The following is a 26,074-nucleotide window of genomic DNA, read 5'->3' as shown; positions in this document are numbered from 1 at the left end:
CAACAGTGTTGGCTCTGCTTATCACCTGGGTACCAGAGACAGCAGAGTGAAGGTGTCTTTTGTGAACCATTTGGAGTCTGCAGGCCCATTAGATGACAGGTGCTGGGGTTTGGAATTGCAGGAAATCTTGGATTTATAATTTTATCTACTGCACCTAACTCTTGTGTACATGTCCAACCTCCCTTTACGTTTCTTGACTGATGAGTTGTTAAATTGTACAAGGATTTATAAGTTGTATTCTATGAAGTTCTCTACAGTACTAGGGCACCCTTGGGTTCAATCCCCAATACACACACAGACACATACACACACACACACACACACACACACACACACACACGAAGACTCAGACTATTTTTCCCTGAACCTCAGCCCTTGTGGATAAAGCTGTGGTCCACTATGACCTGAATAACTCAGATGGAAGTCTCCTCAGATAAACTCCTTTGGAGAGCAGGTTAGTGTTCTCAGTTCCGTGGGCAACCACAGGCGCATTACCCCATGGAACAGCCACATGCATCAGAAGGAATGTCACCCAGAGAGAAGTAAAGAATGGAGGGTATACTCAGAATGGCCCTGCACTATTGTGATGCCATGAGGTCCTCGGCTCCAGTGTCACTGATCAGCACTGGTCAGCCACTGGGTTAGCTTCCTGACCTTTAAGCTGAAACCCCTGGAGGACAGCAGAGGATCTGCCACAAGTTCCCCAAGTGGCTCATTTGCAAGTCGCTCATTTGCAACCATCCATGCAGGGGTCATGCCCTGTGTACCTCTCAGCACAAATGTACTTCCAGAAATTCAGATTCCTGTTTCTGACTCCTAAGACACATGTCCCCATCGGTTCCAAGTCTCCCGATGGGAACCAAGCCTCTGTGACCCAGAACTCCTGCATCAGCTTTTCTGTACCCATTCATGTTAAGCAGTGCCCTGGTATCCTGTTTCTAGTTCCCCTTGGAGAGACACTGGTGTCTTACCCTTATTTTCAAGTGCACAGGAGAACATTTCTCATATATGCATCCCACTAGGCAGGCAGCCAACAGCGACATGGACTGGAGGGTAGGTTATAGATAAACCAGTTGCCACATCTATGGCAGGGTTTAGTATAGAAAAGGATGTTCTTTGGCTCTCTCACATCCCTCAGTATCTCCATCAGCTCATCAATGAGTTGGAAAAGTCTCCCAGGGTGGATGGCACCCTGGGCATCATAGCTCTCCAGAGGGGCAGGGTACTTCTCTAGGCTCAACCGGGTCAGCCTGGAAGTGTGAAGCAGCAGATTGCTCAGGACCGACATGGAGATGTCATTCCCATTGAAGCTCAAGACCCTGAGCTGGGAGCAGCAGCTCAGGACAGGTAGGATGGCCTGGAGCTGGGAGTTGGTGACCCCACAGTCCTGCAAGTTTAGGGTCTCAAGGGTGGCTGCAGCATTCTCTAGCAGAATTACGAGGGGCTCAGGACTGAAACTCGTCAATTTGCTGCCCCACAGCGTCAGGTGTATTAGCTGGTCGAGGTTTGGAGACCCCGACAGATCATTCCAGTCTGGATCTGAGAGCAGGCAGTCGGTTATTGAGAGGGTTTCCAGGGGGGTCTTCAGGAGCCTAAGCAAAGATCAAGCAGTTAGTTCTGAGGAGTGATGTCAAGGTAGGAGAAGACAAATTGGCCCAAGCCCAAGGTCACCCTGACCTTCTGATGATGGTCTCCACCCAGGACTCTGCCTGTTGCAGAATCTGCTCCTTAGCATCACCCTGTTTCATGCTGAGCCTTTCACCCCCACTTGAGGGATCAGGTGGGTCCATCATCGCTAAGGTGCCCTCCTGGCTGCCAAGCAGAAAGCCACAGCTGTAGCAGAGGGAGTCAGGGTGAGACATGCACAAATAACAAACCCAGGCAAGATGGAGCCACACAAACTGGGGTGGCCCTCCTGCGGGGCTCACACCTGTACCCTCCACCCCTGCTCCTCACCCTCCAGTCCAGAATCACCACCCAGAGCTCAGAGCAGCCTTCCCCAGGGGGGCATTGGCGGCAGCTCCTCTGCTCCCAGCTGGAGAGCACAGAGCTTCTCTGTTGAAAGGTGCATGTGTGGGGGCTTCCCTCCTCCAGCACCCTCCCCTCTACCCTGCTTCTCCCCACCTTTGCTGGACAGGCCTCCCAGGGCAGGAACCTCACACCCACTCACTAGCTCCTCTCCCTCCACCGGGCTCCCCAGCAGAGTTCTGCTCCCCAGACCACGGACCCCTGTTTAGGACTCTGCTTCTGTGTGGGGGTTTAGGTGAGACCTGGCTTCAGGAGAGAGGGAAACAAACACTTCATTGACTTTCTAACATCTCCATCAATGTTAAGCCACCATGGCTGGCACACAGCAGGTGCCCGCTGAAGTTTCATGTGACAAAGAGTTTGCTCTGATGTCCTAGGACAGTTCCCTCTGCTTCCTTACCTGAGCACCTGGCACAGACGGCCTTCTAGGAGGAAGATACCATCCAGGTACAGCCTCCGGAGGCTGTCCATCTTGGCAAACTGTGAGGTAATGTCATCCATTAACTGATCTCTCTCCTCCTGGGAAGCATAGGCAGACACATAGACGTGGGAGAAGAAGAGCTTCCTCAGGTTGCTCATCTGGCCCCAATAGGTAGCAAAAGTAGCCAAGGTGGACAGTCTCCAGAAACACTGCACATCCAACTGCTGGATAAAGTCCAGATCCAACCTCTCCAAGATCCTCTCGATGCTATGGACGGGCAAAGAGCACATCTGCAGCTTCTTGCAGCACAGCTGTATCAGACCCTTCCTCTCATTAACCCAGTGAAAGAGAAAGGAGTGGAATGCATTCAGGGATCTTTGCTGAAAGCACAGGTTTACTAACACCTTCAAGGGCAGAGTGGGCCCTGTGTCTGTAGAGGCCTTCACTGTTTGCCTCTCCTTCATGACTCCTGGTGAGCAGGCATCGACCACGGCTCCAGACCATGTCCTCCAGAAGTTCCCATGAACCTTCCGCAAATCCAGCACCTGCAGTTTCCACCTCCTGCAGGGACCACAGCAGAGTCTCAGCCCTGAGGATCCTTCCTTCACCTCTCAGCTGCTGCTCCCTGCTCCACCTCTTCCTTCTGTCTCACTTTTCTCTACACACTTCCCTGCAATCCAGCCTGGTGCCCCCACCTGTACCAGCTGAGGGAGGGGCAGGTGCAACCTCCTTCAGGTATCATGGTAGCTGCCACAAGCACCTCCACATCTGGAAGCCCCTCCCAGGTGGGGCTCAGCATGGCCAAGGCCTCTCCACTCCTCCTTGCTGGCAGCACAGGAAGCCTGTGGAGCACACTTCAGCACCTACTCTCCCTGCCCACAGCCATCACTTCCCTGGACGCCCAGGCGCTGCCTTCCAGGGTCCCCCTCACCTGGGGCGATCCTGCTGGGCAGCCAGCATGTCCAGCCCATCCAGTGCCACTCGGATCATCCCCATCTGTGGCTTCTTCATCAGGGCCCCCAGGGGCAGGCAGGTGAAGGGCCAGGCCTGCACCATTTTCTTCAGGACCTCAGTGTGTCCCCCGCTGAAGGCCTCCATGAAGAGTGGTGGGAAGAGCTGTATGGGCAGGTCCTCCAGAGCTAGGATGGCCCTGGACTTGTCCTTCAGGAGGCTGCGCCCTGCCAGCTCCTGCAGTGTGGGTAGGGTCCACCGCTCATCCTCTGGAGTCTGCATGGAAGGATCCTGGAGGATGCCCTGCCCAAACACATCATTTACAGCCAAGCTCCATAGCTCTACCTTATACCCACCCGAGGAAACCACTCAGCCAAGTGGATGCTTTGGCAATCAGTTGATCCAATTTCACTCTTTGGGTGGCAAACCAGTCCTGGTGGTTTAGGCCTATAACCCCATGACTCAGGAGACTGAGGCAGGAGGATCACAAATTCCAGGCCAGCCTAGAACTTAGTGAGACCATGTAGCAAAATGAAAAATAAAATAAGGTTGGGGATGTAGCTCAGTAGTAGAGTGCCCCTGAGTTCAATCCCTAGCTTCAGTAAATAAATACCTAAAGTGGGTGTCATTGGTTTTCATTTTTAAAATGAGCTATTTTTAAATTAATTTACTTACTTACTTATACTTTTCTTTTTTTTTTGGTGATACTAGGGATTGAAGCAAGGGGTAGCTTACCACTGAGCTACACCCTTACCCCTTTTGGTTTGTATTTATTCACTTTGTGGCACAGGATTAAACTCAAGGTGCTTTGCCTCTGAGCTACATCCCCAGCCCTGTTTGTTTTTGATACCAAAGATTGAACTCAGGGTACTTAACCACTGAACCACATCCTCAGCTCTTTTTATTTTTTATATTGAGGCTGCTTAGGGCCTTGCTAATTTGCTGTGGCTGGCTTTGAACTTGCGATCCTTCTGCCTCAGCCTCCCAAGCCACTGGTATGACAGACACCCATCACCACACCCGGCTCCCAACCCTGTTTTATTTTGAGACAGGATCTCACAAAGTTGTCTAGATAAGTCTCAAACTCATGATCTTCCTGCCTCAGCCTCTTGAATAGCTGGATTACAGACAGGTACCACCATGAACAGTTTAAATGTAAGCAATGCTAAAAGCCACATATAGTATTTGAGAGCATTTGGAAGTAAGAGATGGAAAATGCTAACTCTGAGATGAGGCTCGATTGTCACATATATCTTGTACATGTGACAGCATGCCACTTTGGAGTGGAGTCCCGGGAAAGAAACAGATCAGAATAGAGTGCAGCCTATGAAAAATATTGTGTGGTTCCAGAAAAAAAAATATTCTAAGTGAAGGCAACTAAGCCCAAGCATGAGAGTGTAAAGAAACTTTGAGGTACTGAGTGGCTGAATGTTAAACAAGAACATCAGTGCTTTGCTCTGAATAAGGCTTTCCTTACTCTTCATTCATCTAACAGATATATACTGAAATGCCTGTTCCAGTCCAGCCACCATTGAAGATGTTGTGTTGAATTATTTAAGAAGAGACTTGTCTTAAGAGTATCAGACGCAGAGAGAAGGAAGGACAATTATGTTTGGAAAACTGCAGTAGCCATTCCTTTGAGTCCCATCTACTTTTTTGAGTCTGTTTCTCTAACTGGAATCAAAGTTACCATGAAGATGCAAAGGAAGAAGTATTTTGAAATTAAAGTTGATAAATAGGTGGAAATTCATCTAAAAAAAAGAAAAACAGAAGGAAAGAAATTTAATATGACCTAAACCAAAGCAGAAATCAAAATTATTGGGATGAAGGCAAAACTGCATTTAGAGACAAGAAATGCAGTCATCTGGTCCTTTGGAGAGACAGAATATGATATTCTTTTTGCCATCACAAACTACATGTCACCATTTTTTGTTTCTTTTTTGGTATTGGGGACTGAACCCAGTGGTGCTCTAACACCAAGCTACATCTCCAGCTCCTTTTATTTTTTATTTGGAGACAGGATCTTGCTTAATTGCTGAGGCTGGTCTCCAACTTGTGCTTCTCTTGCCTCAGCCTCCAGAGTTGCTGGGTTTACAGACATGTGCTACCTCTCCTAGGCTCTAGGTCACTGAGTAAGACTGGCTGAGAGTAGACCCCATAGAGGTTCAGTTTTGAGTTCAGTTGCCCAAGCTGGTCTTGAACTCATGGGCTCAAGCAATCCTCCTGCCTCAGCCTCCCGAGTAGCTGGGACTAAAGGTGTATGCCACCAGGCAGCCTGAATGGGGTCTCCATGGGGTTTGGTGACTTACCAGAGCTGGATGATTGGCAGGGAGTTCTGAATCCTAGCAGTGCCAGACAGTGACACAGGTTCCAGGCTTCTGTGCTTCTATGGCTCCTTGAAGCTTTTATGGGGTCTTTCTAATTCCCCCTCCTCTTTTCAACTCCTAGCTCCAATCAGAGTTATCTGGTTAAATAGTTGAATCTCCACCCACTTAATCCCACTGAACTTCTTCTTTTTTTCCCCAAATTAACTGATTTAATCAAAAGTCCATACCTGAAAGGGAATACCTAAAGAGTAGGGTCTCAATGAAGGACACATTAATTGTTCACTCTATATTATTGATTGACTTTTATTAGTATTTGACTTTTATAGTCCCGAGTGTGAGACAGGAAGGGGTTAAATCTGTTTTTGGTCTAAGGAAAAATCAACTGAATGCATCATTCTTGGGATTTCTTTGGCCATGCCCTCCTATCTGTCTCTCTATATATACACAGAAATGATTTTTTTCGGTACTGGGGATTGAACCTTGGGACACTTTACCACTGATCTTCATATCCAGCTCCTCGTATTTTTTTCCTGGAGACAGGGTCTCACTCAGTTGCCAAGGCTGTCCTTGAACCTGCCATCCTCTTGCCTCAGTCTCCTGAGTTACCAGGATTATAGGCATGCCCCACCATCCCAATGGGCCACATTGAATTTACACACATATGTCAGAGGTTACTCAGTGTACTATCTGTCACTTGGGTTTTATGTTTCCTAACATACCAGTTCATGTGCCCACTCAGGCAGGGAGAGAGGAACCCCTGAGGATATGACTGATCTTCAAAACTTGAGTCCAGAGGATTAGGCCACAGCTATAATGGGAGCAGAGCTGGGGCCTGGGCTGCTGAGGCTGCTGCGTGTGGACACTGGAACTCTGGATCACCAAGGCAGTGGGAAGTACATGCAGCTATTTTTGGTGCCTGCCTGGGGCTTTGTTTTGACATGGTGCAGTTCTCTTGGGTGGTGAGCGTGGAAAGATTAAAATATCTGTTTTTGAAAGATTAAAATATCTGTTTTAGAAGGAGTTTAGAGGTCAGAAGGGAAGTAGCTACAAGAGGGACAACAGAGACCCTTCCATCTCAGTGCTGTCCTTGAGGTCAGGGAGGGAGATGCCTTCTTTGATTCCCCAAGAAAGAAAAGGGGAGTCTCCATCTGGGATCAGTACAGTCCACCTGCTGGACAAGATTACCTCCAAAAATGTGAATTGACACAGAAAGCCAGAGAGCAGGTCAAGGGTCAGAACCAGGGGTTGAGAGTCTAGACAAAAATCCACTGAGAGCCAGGCATAGTGACCCACACCTGTAATTCCAGCAACTCAGGAGGCCAAGACAGGAGAATTGTGTTTGAGGCCAGCCTGGGCAGCTTAGAAAGGTTGTGCCTCAAGATAAAAAATGAAAGGGACTGGGCATGGAGCTCAGTGGTAGAGCACTCACCTAGAGATCCTGGGTTCCATCCCCTGTACTGAGACAGGCAGGAAGGAAGGAAAGGAAGATAGACCTGAGTGAACACCAGGAGTGAATGGTGGGCTCTTAGGAACACGAGAGATAGAAACAGGGCCAAAGGCATCTGTCCCTGTCTTGATGGTGGCTGTCACCTGGAGCCTTTTGTTTCCTCCCAAAGTGGGGTATTTCCCAGGCTGCATCAACCCTAATCAGTTTCTGTGTCTCTTGAGCCCATAAGGGAATTCTCTGTAGCATAATGAAAGGAGAGAGTTTGAGTAACAGTCAATCAGCAATCGGGGAGCCTCAGAGTTATAAAGTTGAGTACGTTTATGCAACCTGTCAGACGCAAGTGCCTATGGGAAAATGCAAAAGGGATCTTTGTTGGTGTGTGTTGGTGTTGCAGCTCCAGGGATTGAATCCAGGGTGCTGTCCACCGAGCTCCACCCCTAGCCCTTTTTATCTATCTATCTATCTATCTATCTATCTATCTATTTTACCTTCAGTGAAATTTTATTCTAATTCTTTGAAAATTGACAAACCATCTCATATTGTAAAACTCAAATCACCAAAACATTCTTTCCTGTTCCCCATATCTCCACTCTCTGTTGTCTCAGTTAAATGACAGTCTCTATAATGAACCTCAACTAACTAGAACTTTCTTTCTTTAAGTATCTACCCATTTATTTACTTATTCTCATTAGGCCTATATGGCAGCAGAATTCATTTTGATTCATTGTACACAATTACAGCACAACTTTTTATTTCTCTGGTTGTACACAATGTATGTTGCAGTGATATGTGTCCCCAGCCCTTTTTAAAATTTGAGCTAGCCCTCTATAAGTTGCCAAGGCTGGCCTGGAACTTGGCATCCTCCTGCCTCAGCCTCCTGAGTTGCTGGGATTACAAGTGTGCACCACTACACCCAGATAGTTGCTCCTTTTGTTTTTCTTGGTTTGGGCTGTGCGTTTTTCTTAAGTGTTTAGCAGAAATTACCCATGTTCACTTCACTTATGTTTGCAGTTGAAGCCTGCTTAGAATTATTTTTAAGACATAATGGGGGTTTTTGATGAGAAATATTTGAAGCCCAGCCTTCAAATTTGACTTGTCTTACCTTTTTCTTGCTTTGGGACATCTCTTTTTGCAGCTGAGAAAGAGGGTTGAAATGGCAAGGTGTCACTCTCGGCTGCCACCTTTGACTTGGTGCTTGGGACTAGAGACAGGTAGATGTTTCTGCCACCCAGGTAACAATAGAGTGGCTCTCCAAAAACTAACTTTAGAAGAAACAGATAATGCAGGACCCCAAGTAAAGTCAGGCCCATCCTGGAGGCAAAAAATGACAGGGTTTCAAAGGCCACATAAGGTGCTTTGAAACCATTATCATTGGCTGCAAGGATTCAGTAACAAGGGTGGCCTTGGTCCAAGATGACAGGGACCTGCTGTGTGGGTTTCTCCTTAGAAAAAAATAATTATGAGCAGGACACAGTGGTGCATGTCTAAAATCTCAGATGCTCGGGGGGCAGAGGCAGGAGGATTGCAAGTTCAAATCCAGTCTGAGCAACTTAGTGAGGCCCTAAGATTTTGCATAAGGCTTTGGTTCTGTGAGTCTTTTGTGATGGCTCCAGTTAGCAGGCAGTTGTGGTTCAGGATGCCCACTTCCTAGCATCCTGTCAGCCTGTTGTGTTGGGATGGTGTCATTTTGATGGAAAACTTTCACCATTAGCTTCACCTGTAAGTACACAGGAGTTCACGGCTGATAGACATCCTCAGCAAGGACAAAACAGTGTGGGTTTCCTTGAGTTGTCTGGAACTGATGGCAGTAGTTTGGAGTGTATATGGTTGTAGGAAAGTGTTTAAAACTCTTTAAAACCAGGAAACAAGCATGGGAACTATAAAAGGACCACTGGCCAGTGGCCTAGGGATAGGTATGCTCATCCTGCTTTCTTGCTTATTTATTTATTTATTTTTCATACCAAAGATTGAACCCAGGGGTGCTCTACCACTGGATGCCAAAAGTTCTGTCCTTGTCCCTGATAACAATCCAGTAACAAGGACACAGTTTTGAGAAAAACAAAAAAGAATGTTTATTACTTTGCTCACAAAGGAGGAACCCAGGGGACCTGTCCTAAAGGCTGTGATTCTGCCCATCAGCAGGAACAGGTTGTTTTTAAAGAGGTTTTTCAGAGATAATAAGATTAGAGAGAAACCAGGAAGGAGATCAGGGAAAAGAAGATCAGGGAGGAGAAGGTTAGGGAGGAGATTTGGGGAAAAAAATATATAAGTTTCAAAGCCACAAGGGATATAGTCAAAGCATCAAGGGAACCCCTGTTCTGCACAGAACCACATCTCCAAACCCCACATTTTGGAGGAACTGGGGGTTGGATGCAGGGTTGTTGGACCACTGAGCCACATCCCCAGCCCTTTTCATGTTTTAATTTCAGACAGTGTCTCACTAACTTGCCCAGGCTGTCCTTGAACTTGCAATCCACCTGCTCAGCTCCTGAGTTGGTGGATTTAGGGTGTGTGCCACTGTGTCCACTACAATCCACATTTTTAACCCCCCACAAATTTTGTTCAGTAAAAGAACAAAGTACCACTCATCAGTTTTTCCTTTTTTTTTTTTTTTTTTTTTTTTTTTTGGTACCAGGTGATGAACCCAGGGACAGTGAACTGCTGAGCCACATTTCCAGTCTTTTTTTTTCCTTTCTTTCTTTCATTCAATAAATACAACCTAAAGCAAAAGAATAGTTTAATTATAGAGTGTAATAGGCAATTAGGCCTCTCCTATTATTCAGTCCCCTGATTTCTGAAGCTTATTGCTTTGAGGTAAGATGAAACATTGGACTGACCCATTGAAAAATTAATAGAGACACAATTCCCTGCATTACTGAAACCTAGGCACCGAATGAACTTTACCAGCTTCATTCTTACTAACTTATTTCTCAGAAATGTTCTTAGTGGCCCCAGGGGTGTAGGTCTCTCTATGCCGACACCAAGCAGATGGCAGAGCTGTGGTGCTTCTAATTCTCAAGGCTGCTCTTCCTGGTTCTTTGTTGTCTTCTATAACTGATGTCTCTGTTTGCTTCTGCCTCTGCTCACACTTCTGTGCTACTGTGTCTCTCGTCTGGGCTCTGAGGCTATAGGGTCTGAATCCTTGGACTCAATCAGCCTTGCATTGAACATGGTTGAAAATAAGTGCATCTGGACTGAATGTGTAGAGACTTTTTCTTGTCATTATTCTCTAAGCAGCACATTGTAAACCGATATGTAATGTGCCCATTGTATGCAGTGACATAAGGAAGGCTGAAGTGACTTAAAGCACACAGGAGCATGTGCATAGGTTAGGTCCATAGCAGGAGGAACCCCCGGGCAGTTACAAAGCATGGGGATTCTTCAGCGTGTTCCCCAACAACCAATGGGTCATTGAAGAAACCAAAATGAAAGTGTAAAATGCCTGCAGACCAATGAACAGGGCCACACAAGATATTCAAACCTGTGAATACAGCAAAAGTAATTCTAAGTGGGAAGTTTCCAGCAAGAAATACCTACATTAGGAAAAAATCTCAAATAAATGGCCCAGTACTGCATGTCAAGGGACTGGAAAATATAAGCATGGACTATGCCCCCAATTAGTAAAATTGGGAGAAGATACGAGTTAATTAACTTTACAAGTAGCTGAATTCCAGACATGTGCCACTCGAACCAGATTTTCCTACTTGTTATTGTCTTGGGGACCAGGCATTGCACCCAAGGGTGCTTTGCCACTGAGCCACACCCTCAGAAGGCATTTTGAGACAGGGTCTCACAAACTTGCTTACAACCTCACTAAATTGATGAGGCTGGCTTTGAACTCACCACCCTCCTGCCTCAGCCTCCTGGGCTGCTGGGAATACAGCTGAGTACCACCAAGCCAGCTTTTGCAGTTGTTTTTGGAAAAGAATCTTTGAGGACATCAATTTGACTCACCTGTCCAGACCAATTAAAGAATGCATTCCATTGTTTTCATGTGGGTTCTGGTTCTTTCTTTTTGAATATTTCTACCAGGTGGATAGCTCTATTCCAATTAAACCTTCCCAATATGGTCACATCATTTTTGGACTTATTTATTTGTTTAATTTTTTCTGTGATGCCTTGGATAGAACCCAGGCCCTTCCACATGCTAGCAAGTGCTCTACCATGGAGCAATGTTGCCAGCTCCCTGAATTAGCTTTGATGAAGTTCACTCATTTCTCTAGAAAAGCATGGGTTCTGGGTTCCTAGACTGTAGAGGTGAAATTGGCCAGTGTTCCAGAAGGGGTTCTATACTGTTTTGATGCAGATGCACAAAGGACTCTGCATCTTTCAGTAGCCGCTCCAAGTGTTATAGTTAAAGCATCCCCCTGGGGTTTCACAGATTGACTTCTAGACTACTCACATGTAATTGAATCAAGCCTTTATTGAAGCACACAGATGGCGACTGACCACAACATAAAGCTGTTCCCCTGATCAGCCCCGAACAATTGCAAGGTTGCTCTTTATAAGCCTGAAAACCACAAAAGGGGTGTTTGGGGGTCCAGCCAATGCAAGCAAGCCAAGTTACAGAAGAGGGAAAGTGCAGCCAGGTGGAGGGATGCTCAGCCAATCACAATTAGCCCAGTCACCCCAGTTACAGAAACAGAGTCCCATTTTCCTAGTTACAGAAACAATGCCCCATTAGGTAGTTCTGTGTTCTTAAAGGTTTCTATAGCCAAAGGAAAAGAACATCTTGCCTTGGTCATGAGCCTTCTACTTGGCATGGTTGTTTTACAAGATGGAATCACAAAACAATATGGAGTCACTTTGGCTGGACTATCACACAAGGAGTGGAACCCAGTCCCATCTGCCTGACCCGACCACGCTTAAACACCCGGTCCTGTTTGTCATGATGTCCTACATTTGTGTGCTGTCTCACAGCACAAATGAACCTAGAGTCAAAAATGAGCAGCTCAAAGAGAGGTGAGTGCTTTATCCCCAGGGCTCTGGGAAGACTAAGAGCCCTCACAGCCCTTCCAGTGTTCAAGGGGTCTGGAGACACCAGAATATCTTCAAGTCCCTTTTTAGTCATGATAATTCTTAAAAGAACAAATGATGACAGATCTCATTTTGCAAATCTTTGGCTTTATTTGAACCTAGAGTCCAGCAGCAGTGCAGAACAAATGTCGCTCAGAACCTTCCTCCCGCCACGTGTGCAAGTTAGACTTAGAGCCACAGAAAAGGAACTTCCATGAATAGGGGGTGAGGCACTTATTTCGCTGTTTGGGGGACAGAGGACAGATGAGCTGGTGTGCATAGCCCAGACTCTACTATCAGTTCCAAGAGTGAGCTGCAGTCTGCTTACACATCCAAGTGGGTTCCAGTTCACTATGTGTGGAGAGTTATTCAAGCCATAATTAAAACGCGTTCACAGGCAGCTTTAGAACACCTCAAATGAAGACTGGGGGGACCTCGTTCTCATTCTTGGATGGGAAGCTAAGGCTAAGGTCGCTGCACAACCCCATCAGCCCAGTCCTCAGCAGAGGGAAGTGTTAGGGGAAGGTCTGTCACTTATGTGCAACCCCCACCCCACCAGAGCTTGTAATTTATTCAGTTTAATTTTTAAATATTTGCAAGTGTTATCTACCTATATGATTCTACTATTTTGCTGAAAGGTAATTTGGATACCTTCAATGGGCACCAATAGTTTGAGGACAGACTACCTAGGTGGATGACAGGCAAGGTTTGGTGAGGCCCAGAGGCTCTGATCAAAGTACAGCATGGACACCTCCTGCAGGCACTGGGAGCCGGACACTGGGGCCTGTCATATGCACAGATGCCCTTGCCCAGTGCATCCAGAGACAGGGACCTGAGGTTTCTGGGTCTACATGGAGACCCACGAGGAAGGGGCAGTGTTGAATGTCTGGGTGGCACTGAGGTCCCCTGAGAAGAGGTTTTCTTGCCTTGGCTCATGTTCAGTGCCTACATAGAATGTTCCAGGCCACCTGTGTGCACCCGCATGTGTTAAGCCACAGAGTAGCCACACATCATGACCAGATTTCAGTTTGATCCCTTGACTTCCTGGGGCTGAAACTCATTGTTCACCAAGTACCCATGGCCGTCTTTCTCCATCAGCACCTGGAGAATCCCAAGGTTTCATCAGAAAGCCAGGTAAATCCATCACAGAGGACGTTAGAAGATGAACCCTGAGATTCTCTTCATTTCTAACTATTTATGGACCAGCCATGAAACACAATAGCTTCTTCCTGTGCCCATCAAGCCTGAATCCCATTCTAGAGATCCAGGTCCCTATGTATGTCTCTATGAAGACACATGTCCTGAAGGTCCTGTCCTCGGGGGGCTTCCCTCCGATGCAGCCCCCTGCTGTACTTTCCTTTCCCATCCACACCTCAGGGAGTGTCTGAAATGGTGGGCTCTGTGTTCCCTCTAAGGTGACCCTACATCCTGGTTATACCTCCAATTGCCTAGAAGTACGCTTTTAAAACACACCCAACTAGGCAGCTGTTGGACACGAGCAGTGAAGGAGGCTCTGGTTGTAGAGGAACATGCTACCACATTGAGGACATGGGACAGTACAGAACACAAGGACCTTTGGCTGCCTAAAGTCCCTCACTATTGCTGTGAGCTCAGCACAGAGTTGGGAACATCTCCCTGGGTGGATGGCACCCTGGGCATCATAGCTCTCCAGAAGGGCAGGGTACAGCTCTATGCTCAACTGGCTCAGCCTGGCAGTGTGAAGCAGCAGGTCCCTCCGGGCTGACATGGAGATGCGGTTTCCATGGAAGCTCAAAACCCTGAGCTGGGAGCAGTGGCTCAGGGCGGGCAGCAGGGCCTGGAGCTGGGAGTCAGTGATCCTGCAAGTTTCCAAGTCCAGGCTCTTCAGCGTGGCTGCAACAGTCTCCAGCAGAATTTGGAGGGGCTCTGGACCAAAATTTGTCAGTTTGATGCCCCTCAGTTCCAGGTGTCTGAGCTTTCTGGTGTTTGGAAATCAGGAAAGAATTACAGTCGGAATCTAACAACCGGCAGTTAGTTATTGAGACAGTCTTTAGGGGGGTCTTCAGGTGCCTAAGGAGAAACCAGACAGTTAGTTCTGAGGAGCAATGTCAAAAGACAATTCTGCCTTTTGCAGAATCTGGTCATTCACATCACCCCCATGTCAGGGCGAGGTTCACCATCACTCCTGTGACCAGATGGGTGCACATCTCTATGGCTCCCCTCCTCACTGCAAAGCAAAAGGGCACAGCTCTCTCCACAGAAGGTCAGGGGGAGTCATCTACAAAGGATAAACTCAGGCAAGATGAAGGAAACCCACTGGAATTGTCCACCTGGGAGGCTCACACCCTGTACCCTCCATCCCTGCTCCTCACCCTCAACACCAGAATCACCATCTGAGGCTCAGAGCAGCCTTCCCCAGAGGGGCATTAGAAGCAGCTCCTCTGCTCCCCTCTGGAGAGCACAGAGCTTCCCTGTTGCAAGGTGCAGGTGAGGGGGCTTCCCTCCTTCAGCGCCCTCTCCTCTACCCCGTCTCCCACCACCTTCGCTGAATAGGCCTCCCAGAAAAGGAACCTCACCTACCTCACTAGCTCCTTTCCCCTGTCCACCTGTGGCTGGCACACAGTAGGTGCCCTTTCATATTTACTGATACTGGCCTGCAGAGGATGCTCTCCCCCCTTACTCGCCTCAGCACCTGCTCCAGATGGCCCTCGTGGAGGAGGACAGCATCCACACAGAACTTCCGCAGGAAGTCCATCCTGAGGAACTGTGAGGTGAGCTGGGTGAGCAGCCACTCCTGCTCCTCTGGGGAGGTGTGGGCAGGCACGTGGACCTGGGAAACAAGCAGCTTCCTCAGGTTCCTCATCTGGCCCAAGAAAGGAGCCAAGCAGCCAAGGTGGAGGGCGCCCAGGTGCAGTGCACTTCCACCTTCTGGACAGAGTCCAGCTGCAGCAGTCTCAGGACCTTCCTGGTGTGGCCGGTGGGTTTTCCAAAGATCTTCAGTCTATTGCAACACAGGTGCAACACAGCCTGTCCCTTCTCTGTGTGACCCACAGGAACAAGTGGGTCAGGAATTCATCCAGGGGCCTTTCTGTGAGGCACAAGTCTATGACTACCTTCAAGGGCAGCTTAGCTGCCATTGCTGGACCATATTTCAATTTTCGATTCTTCTTCATGGCCTCTGGTGAGTGGGCATCGACCACTGCTCCAGACCACGTCCTCCAGAAGTTGTGGGGAACATTCCGCAAATCCAGCACCTGCAGTTTCCACCTCCTGCAGGGAGGACAGCAGAGTCTCAGCCCTGAGGCCCCTTCCTTCCCCTCTCAGCTGCTGCTCTCTGCTCCACCTCTTCCTCTGTCTCACTTTTCTCCACCCACTTCCCTCCAATTCAGCCTGGTGCCCCCACCTGTACCAGCTGAGTTAGAAGCAGGTGCAGCCTCCTTCATGGGTCCCCACAGCTGCCACAAGCACCTCCACATCCAGAAGCCACTTCCAGATGGGGCTCAGCATGGCCAAGGCCTCTCCACCCCTCCTTGCTGGCAGCACAGGAAGCCTATGGAGCACACTTCAGCACCCACTCTCCCTGCCTATACCCATCCCTTCCCTGGCACCGAGGGTGCTCCCTTCCAGGCCACCTGGGTCCCCCTCACCTGGGGCGATCTTGCTGGGCAAGCAGCATGTCCAGCCCATCCAGGGCCACTCGGAGCATCTCAGGCTGTGGCTTCCTCATCAGGGCCCCCAGGGTCAGGCAGGTGAAGGGCCAGGCCTGCACCATTTTCTTCAGGACCTCAGTGTGTCCCCTGCTGAAGGCCTCCACAAAGAGTGGTGGGAAGAGCTCTATGGGCAGCTCCTCCAGATCCAGGACGGCCCTGGACTTGTCGCTCAGCAGGCTGCGCCCTGCCAGCTCCAGCAGCGTGGGTGGGGACTGGATGCTCATCCTGGGGAGTCTGAAAGAAGAAGGATCCTATAAAATGGTCCAGGGAAAAGGACACTATCACTATCCCATCCATTGCCAGCCACTGGGGAGGGGGTATGGGGGAGTCTAAAAGCTCACATCACCCTCATGGGGGAAAGCCTTTGATTATTATTTTGTCCTAATACATAGGGAGTTGGAGTGTCATGTGACCTAATGCAGTGGTAGGCTCCTCAGATTCAGCAATTACCATGGCTGGAAAAGGACATGTCCTCACATGGATGACATTGGTTTGTTTGTTTGATTGTTTTTTTGTTTGTTTTGTTTATAGATGGACACAACACAATGCCTTTTTTTTTTTTATTTTTGTGTGGTGCTGAGAATTGAACCCAGGTCCCACATGTGCTAGGCAAGTACTGTACTGATGAGCCACAATCTTAGCCCAGGTGACATTAGTTTTAATTTTAAAATCATTAAATGAGCAATTGTAATAGCACGTGCCCATATTATAAAATATTTGGAAATTACAACAGAGTCCCATGGATATCTGTTACCTATGAGAGATTCTGCCACCTTAGGGGGGAGTTGAAGAGAACAAATAGATCAGAACAGAGTCTGTGAAGTGTTGCATGAAATAGTTTTAAGCTTTTGTGTAATTTGTTTAAACACTAAAATGTCAAAACCACGTAGGCCATAAGGTATAATTTTGGGGACTGGGACTGGGTATTGAGCTCAGAGCACTCAACCACTGAGCCACATCTCCAGCCATATTTTGTATTTTAGTTAGATACAGGGCCTCACTGAGTTGCTTAGGGCCTCACTGTTGCTGAGGCTGGCTTTGAACAGCAATCCTCCTGCCTCCTCAGCCTCCTGAGCAGATTGGATTACAGGCACATGCCATCTCACCTGGCAATAAAGTTTCATTTTAAGGGCACACAAAGTAAATATCTTAAATGTCAAATAACAGAATTCCAATCAATTAGAATGATATAGAATTCCAATCATTCTTCTTGGGTAAGATAAGCAGCTTTGGCTGGAACTCAGTAGTGAATTGGTCGCCTAGCATGTGTGAGGCCCTGGGTTTGATTCTCAGCAGCACATAAAAATAAATAAATAATGGACTGGGGATATAACTCAGTGCATAGAGTGTTTTCCTCACATGCACAAGGCCCTGGCTTTATTCCCCAGCACCACCAAATACATAGATAGATTCATAAATGTGTTGTGTCCCTCTCAACTAAAAACAAAAAGAAAACAGAAGAAGATTTGGGCCTTTTGCAAATGCCTGTGATTCTAGCAGCTGGAAAAGCTGAGACAGGAGGGTCACAGTGGGTTCAAGGCCAGCCTCAGAAGAGGAGGTGCTAAGCAACTCAGTGTGACCCTGTCTCTAAATGAAATACAGAATAGGCCTGGCAATGTGGCTGAGTGGTTGAGTGCCCTGAGTTCAATCTCTGGAGCAAAAGGAGAGAAAGAAAGAAAATTGAAAGCAACATAAACTAAAGTGCAAATCCTAATGTTCAGCATAAAGGTAAAATCGCACTGAGAGGCAAAATCTAAGTCTTAAATTGGTGCATAAGAAAAAATCAAATACAAAATTGTTACCGCCTCTGCACAGATGAGGCTGGAACCAGATAGTTCTCAGCGCGGTGATTGCCTTACAGGATCTGGGCAGATATATTGGGATCCTCAGCAGGCCAGGGTTGGACTCCTGGGCTCCAGGACTCTTGTGTTTCTCCTCCGGCTCTGAAAAAGCTTTTATTGACCTCCCTTACCACGCCCCCAACTCCACCTTTTGACTAGCATGAATCAGAAAGCAGTATCTGATCACATTCCCAATCTCCACTCATATAACCCTGATTGGATTTTATTTCTCCAGATTAACTGATTGAGTCATATTTTCATGCATGAGCACAAAATCAGGGAGAGTGAGGGTCAGGGATGCCTCTGTCCATGCCATGAACTGAATTTTACCCATATGTAACCCTCCTGTTCCTGCCTGTGAGTCAGAAAAGCCCTTAATCCCTAAACTAAGAAAAACTAAAACTCCAAAATATATTGTAAGGGAAACCTTAGCCCTACCAAAATTATTTAAAAAATAATTTTAAAAAATTCCAGAGAGAAAACAGGTTTTTGAAGACAGTAGCATCACCAGTGAAGAAAACAGTATGGCCACCAAATATCCAACTGCCAACAGTCACATAGGTATCCAGTTCCTGTACAGCACATGTAGGCCCACTCAGAGAGGAGGCATGCACAAAGATGATTGAGTTAGTCTTCAAGGTTTAGGAAAAGACTTCTTTAGTTTGTCTCTTTGTACTGGGGATTAAACCCATTGGTGCTCTTCCACTGAGCCACATCCCCAGCCCTTTCTTTTTTTTTTTTTAATTTAAAGACAGGTTCTCGCTGAATTGCTTAGTTCCTCACTAAGTTGCTGAGGCTGGCCTCAAACTTGCCATCCTCCTGCCTCAGTCTCCTTTTAATATTTTAAAACAATGTAGGTACAGACTTTATTTTTCTTTTTATTTGGCACTAGGGATGGAACCTAGGGGAGCTGTACCACTGGGCTACATCCCCAGTCCTTTTCATTTCATTTCAATTAATTAAATTATTCATTTATGTAGTTTTGGTACTGAGGATTGAACCCACGGGCACTGTACCTCTGAGCTACACTGCCAGCCTATTTTATTTATTTATTTATTTATTTTTATTTTGAGACAGGTTCTTGCTAAATTGCTGGCACTGGCCTCGAATTTGAGGTCTTCTGGCCTTAGCCTCCTAAGTAGATGGGATAACAAGTGTACACCATCACACCCCATTTCAAATTAAAAGTTTCAAAAGGTACAGCATTTGTCTAGCATGTACAAGGCCCTGGGTTTGATCCATAGCACCAAAAATAAATAAACCTATAAATCCAAAACCTGTGTTCAAGTATAGTTGTTAGAGGTTGTTTGTTTGTTTGTTTTTTCCATGAATCTGATTGTAGTTACTTTTAGGAAAAAATCCAAATGGTGACTCATATGATAAATACTTCGAAGAGCCATGATTAAAAATCTGTTGGTAATATGAAGTAACCATCTATTAACAAGGTGATTTGGGTTTTTTAATATAGTATCCAGAACTATATGTGAAAACATATTAGTTTTTTTAATTAATTTATTGCAATTTTGAAGCAAATATTAATAAACAGCCAAATAAATATAACTTGAAAAAGTTATGTCTTATTTGACAGGGTTTCTGATCATATCAAATTAGGCTACTTGGGTTAATATCTCTCTTCTAGAAATCCCTTGAGAATTTCTGGAGCCCTCCATAATATCTCAATGTTAGCTCAAGGTCAAGTGACAATGTAGAATTTGATCCTAGAGAAGTTAGTCCACAATCTCAAAAGGTTTAAAGCACTTAGTGAAAGTAGGGTCTTAGATCATTCTAAAAGATAAGTCATTTAGCCAGAGTGATGAAAGATTTTGAAAGCTAATACAGAAAGTTACGTCATAGGAAATAGTACTTCAACTTCTATCCGAGATGACTAAGCTTTCCTTTTTTTCAAGTAAACAGAGACCTTGTTAAAACCAATATAAAACTCCAGAGGCTGAAGGTTCAAAGCTAGCCTCAGCAAAAGCAAGGCACTAAGCAACTCAGTGAGACCTTGTCTCTGAAGGAAATACAAAATAGGACTGGGGATAGGACTCAGTGGTCGAGTACACCCCTGAATTTAATCTCCAGTTTGTGCCCCACCCTCCCCCCAAAAAATCTAATCTGAAGCATAAAATGTTACCTCCCCCGAGTACTGAGCATTGAACCAGGGGCACACTACCACTAAGCCATGTGCTGAGTCATTTTGGTTTTATTTTGAAACAGGCTTGACAAATTGCCAAGTCTCATCTGAATCTTGCCATCCTCCTGCCTCAGCCTCCTGGGAAACTGGAATTACAGGCATGTCCCACTTCCCTGTCTTGAAAGGCACTTCTTGGAGTGCAGCTCTTTGACAGCTGTTCATCTGGAACATTCACATGAAAGCCATCACAATTTTTAATTATGGTTGGTATCATTTGCCCACCAATTTCAAAATGTGCTTGAGAATGAACCATAATAGTCTCAGCTGGAGTGCAGAAGAAAGTCTCTTCTGGAGTTCCTTGGAATTTGTGGGTCCCATTCTGTGTTTTATTAATCTCTTGAGAACCAAAGATAAAATCTTATGATCTTGTTTGGAAAGTCAGGGGTTTGGAAGCATTTCTTTTGTATAAGGTGGTGGTTTTGGCAGAGTCCTCCTGAAAGTTCCTTTGATCAAACTATCAAGCTTAAGAACCTTCTACTGCATGGTCCTCTGAGAATGTCCAGGTATCATCCCAGTGGAAGTTCAGCATCTTGCTGGTGCCTGAGACATGCTTCTGTCCTTTTGTATTCAATAAATAGCACTAGATGCAATCCTGGGTCTATCTGTCCCTAGCATTTGTCTCATGGACCTACCTTCCTTGAGAAGGTTACATAAGTTGCTTTGAGACAATTATCAAGGGCCACAAGCATTCTGGAGTGTAGTACAGGGCCACATTTCTCTGAAGCACAAAGCAGTTGGGCTTGGGAACACATGACAGACTAATCAGAGGCCAATTTATGTAGGACCTTCAGTTAGAGATGTCACCAGCATTTTAAGCGGCATCTCTGGCCTTTTCAGGTAGGAGACAGGCTGAGCTACTGGGCTCGACCCACTTAGGTGGAAATTTTTATTTTAATTTTTTTTGTTGTTGTTGTCACACAAGGAGAATCATCTAGCATTCAGGAGAGAAAGGGTCAAAGTAAATCCCATTATCCAACCCTTGGTGGTGGTAGGATGTCACAGTCCTTTACCACAAGTGCCTCTGCACATTGACAGGAGGAGTGTGTAGTTTAAGTTAGATACAAACAAAAAATTTTTTTATGAATCTGACAAAGTAAAACCCATATATCATCTCCAATTAAGCATAATTGAGTTCCTCTAAAAATATACCCTGAGCATTTATTTTGAACCCTGATGCAAAGAAAAGACCACCAACTCCAATTTTAAATTAAATTAAATTAAAGCAAGCTTGTATTTGTGTACATGATGAGACTGATCAGCGGCTGTCTCTCCCAACACAGGCTGAAGACCAGCCTCCCCAGTACTCCAGGAACAAGGTTTTATAGCTCAAAAAGTTGCAAAGGGGATGTCTTGAGAACTTATGGGTAACAATATTTTGACGAGTATAATACAAAGGCGGATATTAGGTTAATGTTCTACAGGGCATGATATTTCAAAGTAGGGAGTAAATTTAAATCCCAATATTAGAATTTTTGAGGTGCCACTGAGGTTTCAGAGATGGTTGTTATCTGGTCAGGGAAGGCCAGGCATGGGTGGGTTCAATGCACAAGGCAGGAATTGCAAACAAGTTTAGAAGTTATAGTAAAACAGAAATGAACTTTTCATGGCTTTATGACAAGATGGTTCTCAATCTTAAAATGGAATCAGGCTGGGTTCATCACTATCCAACCCATACAGAAAAGTATAATTTATCTTATAGAGAGAAATTCTATTTACATCTAGAATTTCCTTTGAACCAATGTCTAGTTTTTAGTTTTCTTATGTGTGGTTGACAATATCATGGTTCTTTTCTGATTTTATTTGTATTGTTAAATATGAGGGAGAAATGCTAATTATCAGAATACACTTGGAAAATAATTGAGTGTGCTTGGAAAATGACTAACTAATCCATTGGGAGAGGGATTCCAGCATAGCGGCAGGCACAGAGAGATCAAGTCCCTGACCTCTTCAGCTGTGCAGGCATAGGGAGTCGTAAACAACCTAAATCTGTTTGCTCAGGATCACCAGGCAATGCTGAGCTGACGTGGATCTGGGGCGAACAGTCTGGGCCTCTCAGAACACACACTGAGCCCGGATCATCTGAATTCAAGCTCCCATTCGCCTGCTTCCCGCAGACAAACAGCTGTGACTCAGCACTAATCCATCCGGCTGAAACAACTGGTCAGCCCTTCTCATCCTACGGAGGTAAATGCCTACCGAGCCTTCATAGGTAGTGGCCACAGGTTTGAAATGGGGCTTGGGAGAGACAGTAAGGACCCACCCATTGCATTGGTCGCCCGGCAAAGGGAAACGAACTGTCGCCATTTGCAAGAGATACCACCATGGCAGAGAACTGACGTCATCAGACTGTGGCGGAGGAGATAACTTCATTGAAACCTGCGGCTACAGGTGTGTAATTCCCTAGCCTTCCCTCTCCACACATTGAGGAAACCTTAAGGGCCCCTCCCAGCTCTCCCGTAAGGGCCCCTCCCAGCTCTCCCGTGAGCACGATAGCCAGACTGAGGGAATCAGAGGTGGCGCGGGACCCGCGGCACGGAACTACCACTCCCACCACTGCTGACAGCTGAGGTCTCTTGCACCAGCTACTGGGGGCGTGGCTACCGAAGGGCAAGTAAAATTCGCTGAGGATTCTCAGCCCCAAGCTCTACAAACTTAGGGTCTGAGGGAATGGCAAGCTGGGAGAGTGTGCCCAGTCATTCATGAAAACAGGGCTCCCGGGAGCAGCAGACCTGGCGTGTAGCCAGTATTGTGGTGAGCATGGCTAAAGGTCTGTCGATCTTATTTATTTTTTCGAAGAACCAACTTTTAGTTTTGTTGATTTTTTCAATAGTTTCTTTTGTTTCAATTTCATTGATTTCCGCTCTGATTTTAATTATTTCTTGCCTTCTGCTACATTTGCTGTTGTTTTGCTCTTCCTTTTCTAGGGCTTTGAGATGAAGTGTGAGCTCATTTATTTGTTGTTTTTTTTTCTTTTTTTGAGGAATGACCACCAGGCGATGAATTTTCCTCTTAAAACTGCTTTCATTGTGTCCCATAGATTCCGATATGTTGTGTCTGTATTTTCATTTATCTCTAAGAATTTTTTGATTTCCTCCTTTATGACTTCTGTAACCCATTGATCATTCAGTAACATATTGTTCATTTTCCATGTGATGTAGGATTTTTCCTTCCTTCTTTTATCATTGATTTCCAGTTTCATTCCATTATGATCAGATAAAATGCAAGGTATTATCTCCACCCCTTTATATTTACTGAGGGTTGCCCTATGGCATAATATATGGCCTATTTTTGAGAAGGATCCATGTGCTGCTGAGAAAAAAGTATATCCATTTGATGATGGTTGATGTATTCTATATATGTCAGTTAAATCTAGGTTATTGATTGTGATATTGAGTTCTATAGTTTCTTTATTCAACTTTTGTTTGGAGGATCTGTCCAATAGTGAGAGAGGTGTGTTGAAGTCACCCATAATTATTGTGTTCTGGTCTATTTGATTCTTGAACTTGAGGAGAATTTGTTTTATGAATGTCGCAGCACCATTATTTGGTGCATAAATATTGATAATTGTTATATCTTGTTGGTGAATGGTTCCTTTTAACAGTATATAATGTCCTTCTTTATCCCTTTTGATTAACTTAGTCTTGAAGTCAATTTTATTCGATATGAGGATGGCCACCCCTGCTTGCTTACGAGGACCGTGTGCGTGGTATATTTTTTCCCATCCTTTCACCTTCAGCCTGAGTATGTCTTTTCCAATCAGATGTGTCTCCTGGAGGCAGCATATTGTTGGATTTGTTTTTTTAATGAATGATACCAGCCTATGTCACTTTATTGGAGAGTTTAAACCATTAACATTCAGAGTTACTATTGATATATGGTTTGTACTTCCATCCATGTTTGATTATTCATCCTTTTTTAAAAAAATTTAGTTTGTTTCTCCATGATTATCTTTCCCCTCGCCCTCTGTCTTTACCGAGGCACTTCCCACTGATGGTTTTGGTTATTGTTTTTCATTTCTTCCTCGTGTAGTGTTTTGCTCAAAATGCTTTGCAATGCTGGTTTTCTGGCTGCAAATTCTTTTAACTTTTGTTTATCATGAAAGATTTTTATTTTGTTGTCATACCTGAAGCTTAATTTTGCTGGATACAGAATTCTTGGTTGGCATCCATTTTTTTCAGTGTTTGAAATACATTGTTCCATGACCTTCTTGCTTTCAGTGTCTGTGATGAAAAACCCGGTGTTAACCTTATTGGTTTACCCCTGAATGTAATCTGTCTCCTTTCTCTTGTAGCTTTTAATATTTTCTCTTCGTTCTGTATATTGGATATCTTCATAACAATGTGTCTTGGCGTTGGTCTACTGTGATTTTGTGTGCTCGGTGTCCTGTATGCATCTTCAATTTGTATATCTCTTTCCTTTTTTATTTCTGGAAAGTTTTCTGTAATTATTTCATTCAGCAGGTTACTCATTCCCTTGGTTTGAATCTCTGTACCTTCTTCTATCCCGATGACTCGTAAGTTTGTTTTTTTTTATGTTATCCCATAACTCTTGGATGTTTTTCTCATGATTTTTTACCAGCCTTTCTGAGTTGGCTAGACTGTTTTCAAGATGATATATTTTGTCTTCATTATCTGATGTTCTGGCTTCTACTTGCTCCACTCTGTTAGTGATACTCTCAATTAAGTTTTTAATTTGGTTTATCGTTTCCTTCATTTCTAGAATTATTGTTTGATTATTTTTTATAATCTCTATCTCCTGATAAAGATGCTTAACTTCTTCTTTTATCTGTTTATGTAGTTCATTCTCAATGTGTTCTTTCGCTGCTTGAATTTGCTGTCTTGTATCCTCTTTAAGGTTCCATTCCATCTGTCTAATGTGTTCCTTGTGTTCTTTATATGACCATTTTTCTGATGACTCTATGTCCTCCTGAATATTTAGGCTGTCCTGCATTGTTTGTACTCCTTTTCTTCCTTGCTTTTTGAAGCTGCTCATGTTACTTCTTGTTCTGTTTGACTGCTGAGTTACTGTTTACTCCTATAAATTTATTAGATGCTTGGGAGGAAAGGTACAAGAAGGGAAGGGAAGAAGTCACTAAAGAGAATGAGAGTAAGCAGGTAGAATTCAAGGAAGCGGGGATAAGATAATTGAAAAGAAATGAAAAGACAAAAGAAGAAAAAAATAGGAAATAAAAAAAGAAAAAAAAATTAAAAAATAATTATAAAATTAAAATTAAAATTAAAATTAGAAGAAAAAAATTGTAAAAAATTGTAAAAAAAAATTTAAAAAAACAACAAGAAAGAAAAATGAAAATGAAAGAAAAACCCAAATCAAAAAAAAAAAAAGAGAAAAGAAAAAAAGAAAAAAAAACTAATAACTGCAGTCTTAGAGTTTGATTAATCACTGTGCAGCAGCTCCTCCCAGACTGGGCGAGTCTCCAATCCTGAGTGCCTAGGGCCTCCTCTTGTGTCTCGTCACTTCCCACTTTTCCTCTGTCCAGGCCCCTCTCATGGGTGCCGCTCACCACAATACTGGCTACACGCCAGGTCTGCTGCTCCCGGGAGCCCTGTTTTCATGAATGACTGGGCACACTCTCCCAGCTTGCCACTCCCTCAGACCCTAATTTTGTAGAGCTTGGGGCTGAGAATCCTCAGCGAATTTTACTTGCCCTTCGGTAGCCACGCCCCCCAGTAGCTGGTGCAAGAGACCTCAGATGTCAGCAGTGGTGGGAGTGGTAGTTCCATGCCGCGGGTCCCGCACCACCTCTGATTCCCTCAGTCTGGCTATCGTGCTCACGGGAGAGCTGGGAGGGGCCCTTACGGGAGAGCTGGGAGGGGCCCTTAAGGTTTCCTCAATGTGTGGAGAGGGAAGGCTAGGGAATTACACACCTGTAGCCGCAGGTTTCAATGAAGTTATCTCCTCCGCCGCAGTCTGATGACGTCAGTTCTCTGCCATGGTGGTATCTCTTGCAAATGGCGACAGTTCGTTTCCCTTTGCCGGACGACCAATGCAATGGGTGGGTCCTTACTGTCTCTCCCAAGCCCCATTTCAAACCTGTGGCCACTACCTATGAAGGCTCGGTAGGCATTTACCTCCATAGGATGAGAAGGGCTGACCAGTTGTTTCAGCCGGATGGATTAGTGCTGAGTCACAGCTGTTTGTC

General features: G+C 45.3%; 1 protein-coding gene and 1 pseudogene across 2 annotated transcripts in view; both read right to left on the bottom strand.

Annotated features, from left to right (window-relative positions):
* The window catches only part of LOC308655491 (rho GTPase-activating protein 29-like), a 631,986-nt pseudogene that overhangs the window by 494,235 nt on the left and 111,677 nt on the right, over positions 1-26,074 (bottom strand). The window lies entirely within an intron of this gene.
* Positions 1-26,074, bottom strand: part of LOC308656780 (PRAME family member 12-like) — a gene marked incomplete at both ends in the record, with an annotated part of 38,624 nt that overhangs the window by 1,583 nt on the left and 10,967 nt on the right. Inside the window, 3 exons of the mRNA XM_081308147.1 lie at positions 1,130-1,592; positions 1,678-1,812; positions 2,429-2,994. Of these exons, the coding sequence (XP_081164273.1) occupies positions 1,130-1,592; positions 1,678-1,812; positions 2,429-2,994 (1,164 nt within the window). The remainder of the gene's footprint in view (positions 1-1,129; positions 1,593-1,677; positions 1,813-2,428; positions 2,995-26,074) is intronic.

This window comes from Spermophilus citellus (genome assembly GCF_964194105.1).
Source record: "Spermophilus citellus genome assembly, chromosome: 9".
Lineage (NCBI taxonomy): Eukaryota > Metazoa > Chordata > Mammalia > Rodentia > Sciuridae > Spermophilus > Spermophilus citellus.
The sequence above is the reverse complement of the archived record's forward strand: the minus strand, read 5'-3'. Positions and strand labels throughout refer to the sequence as shown.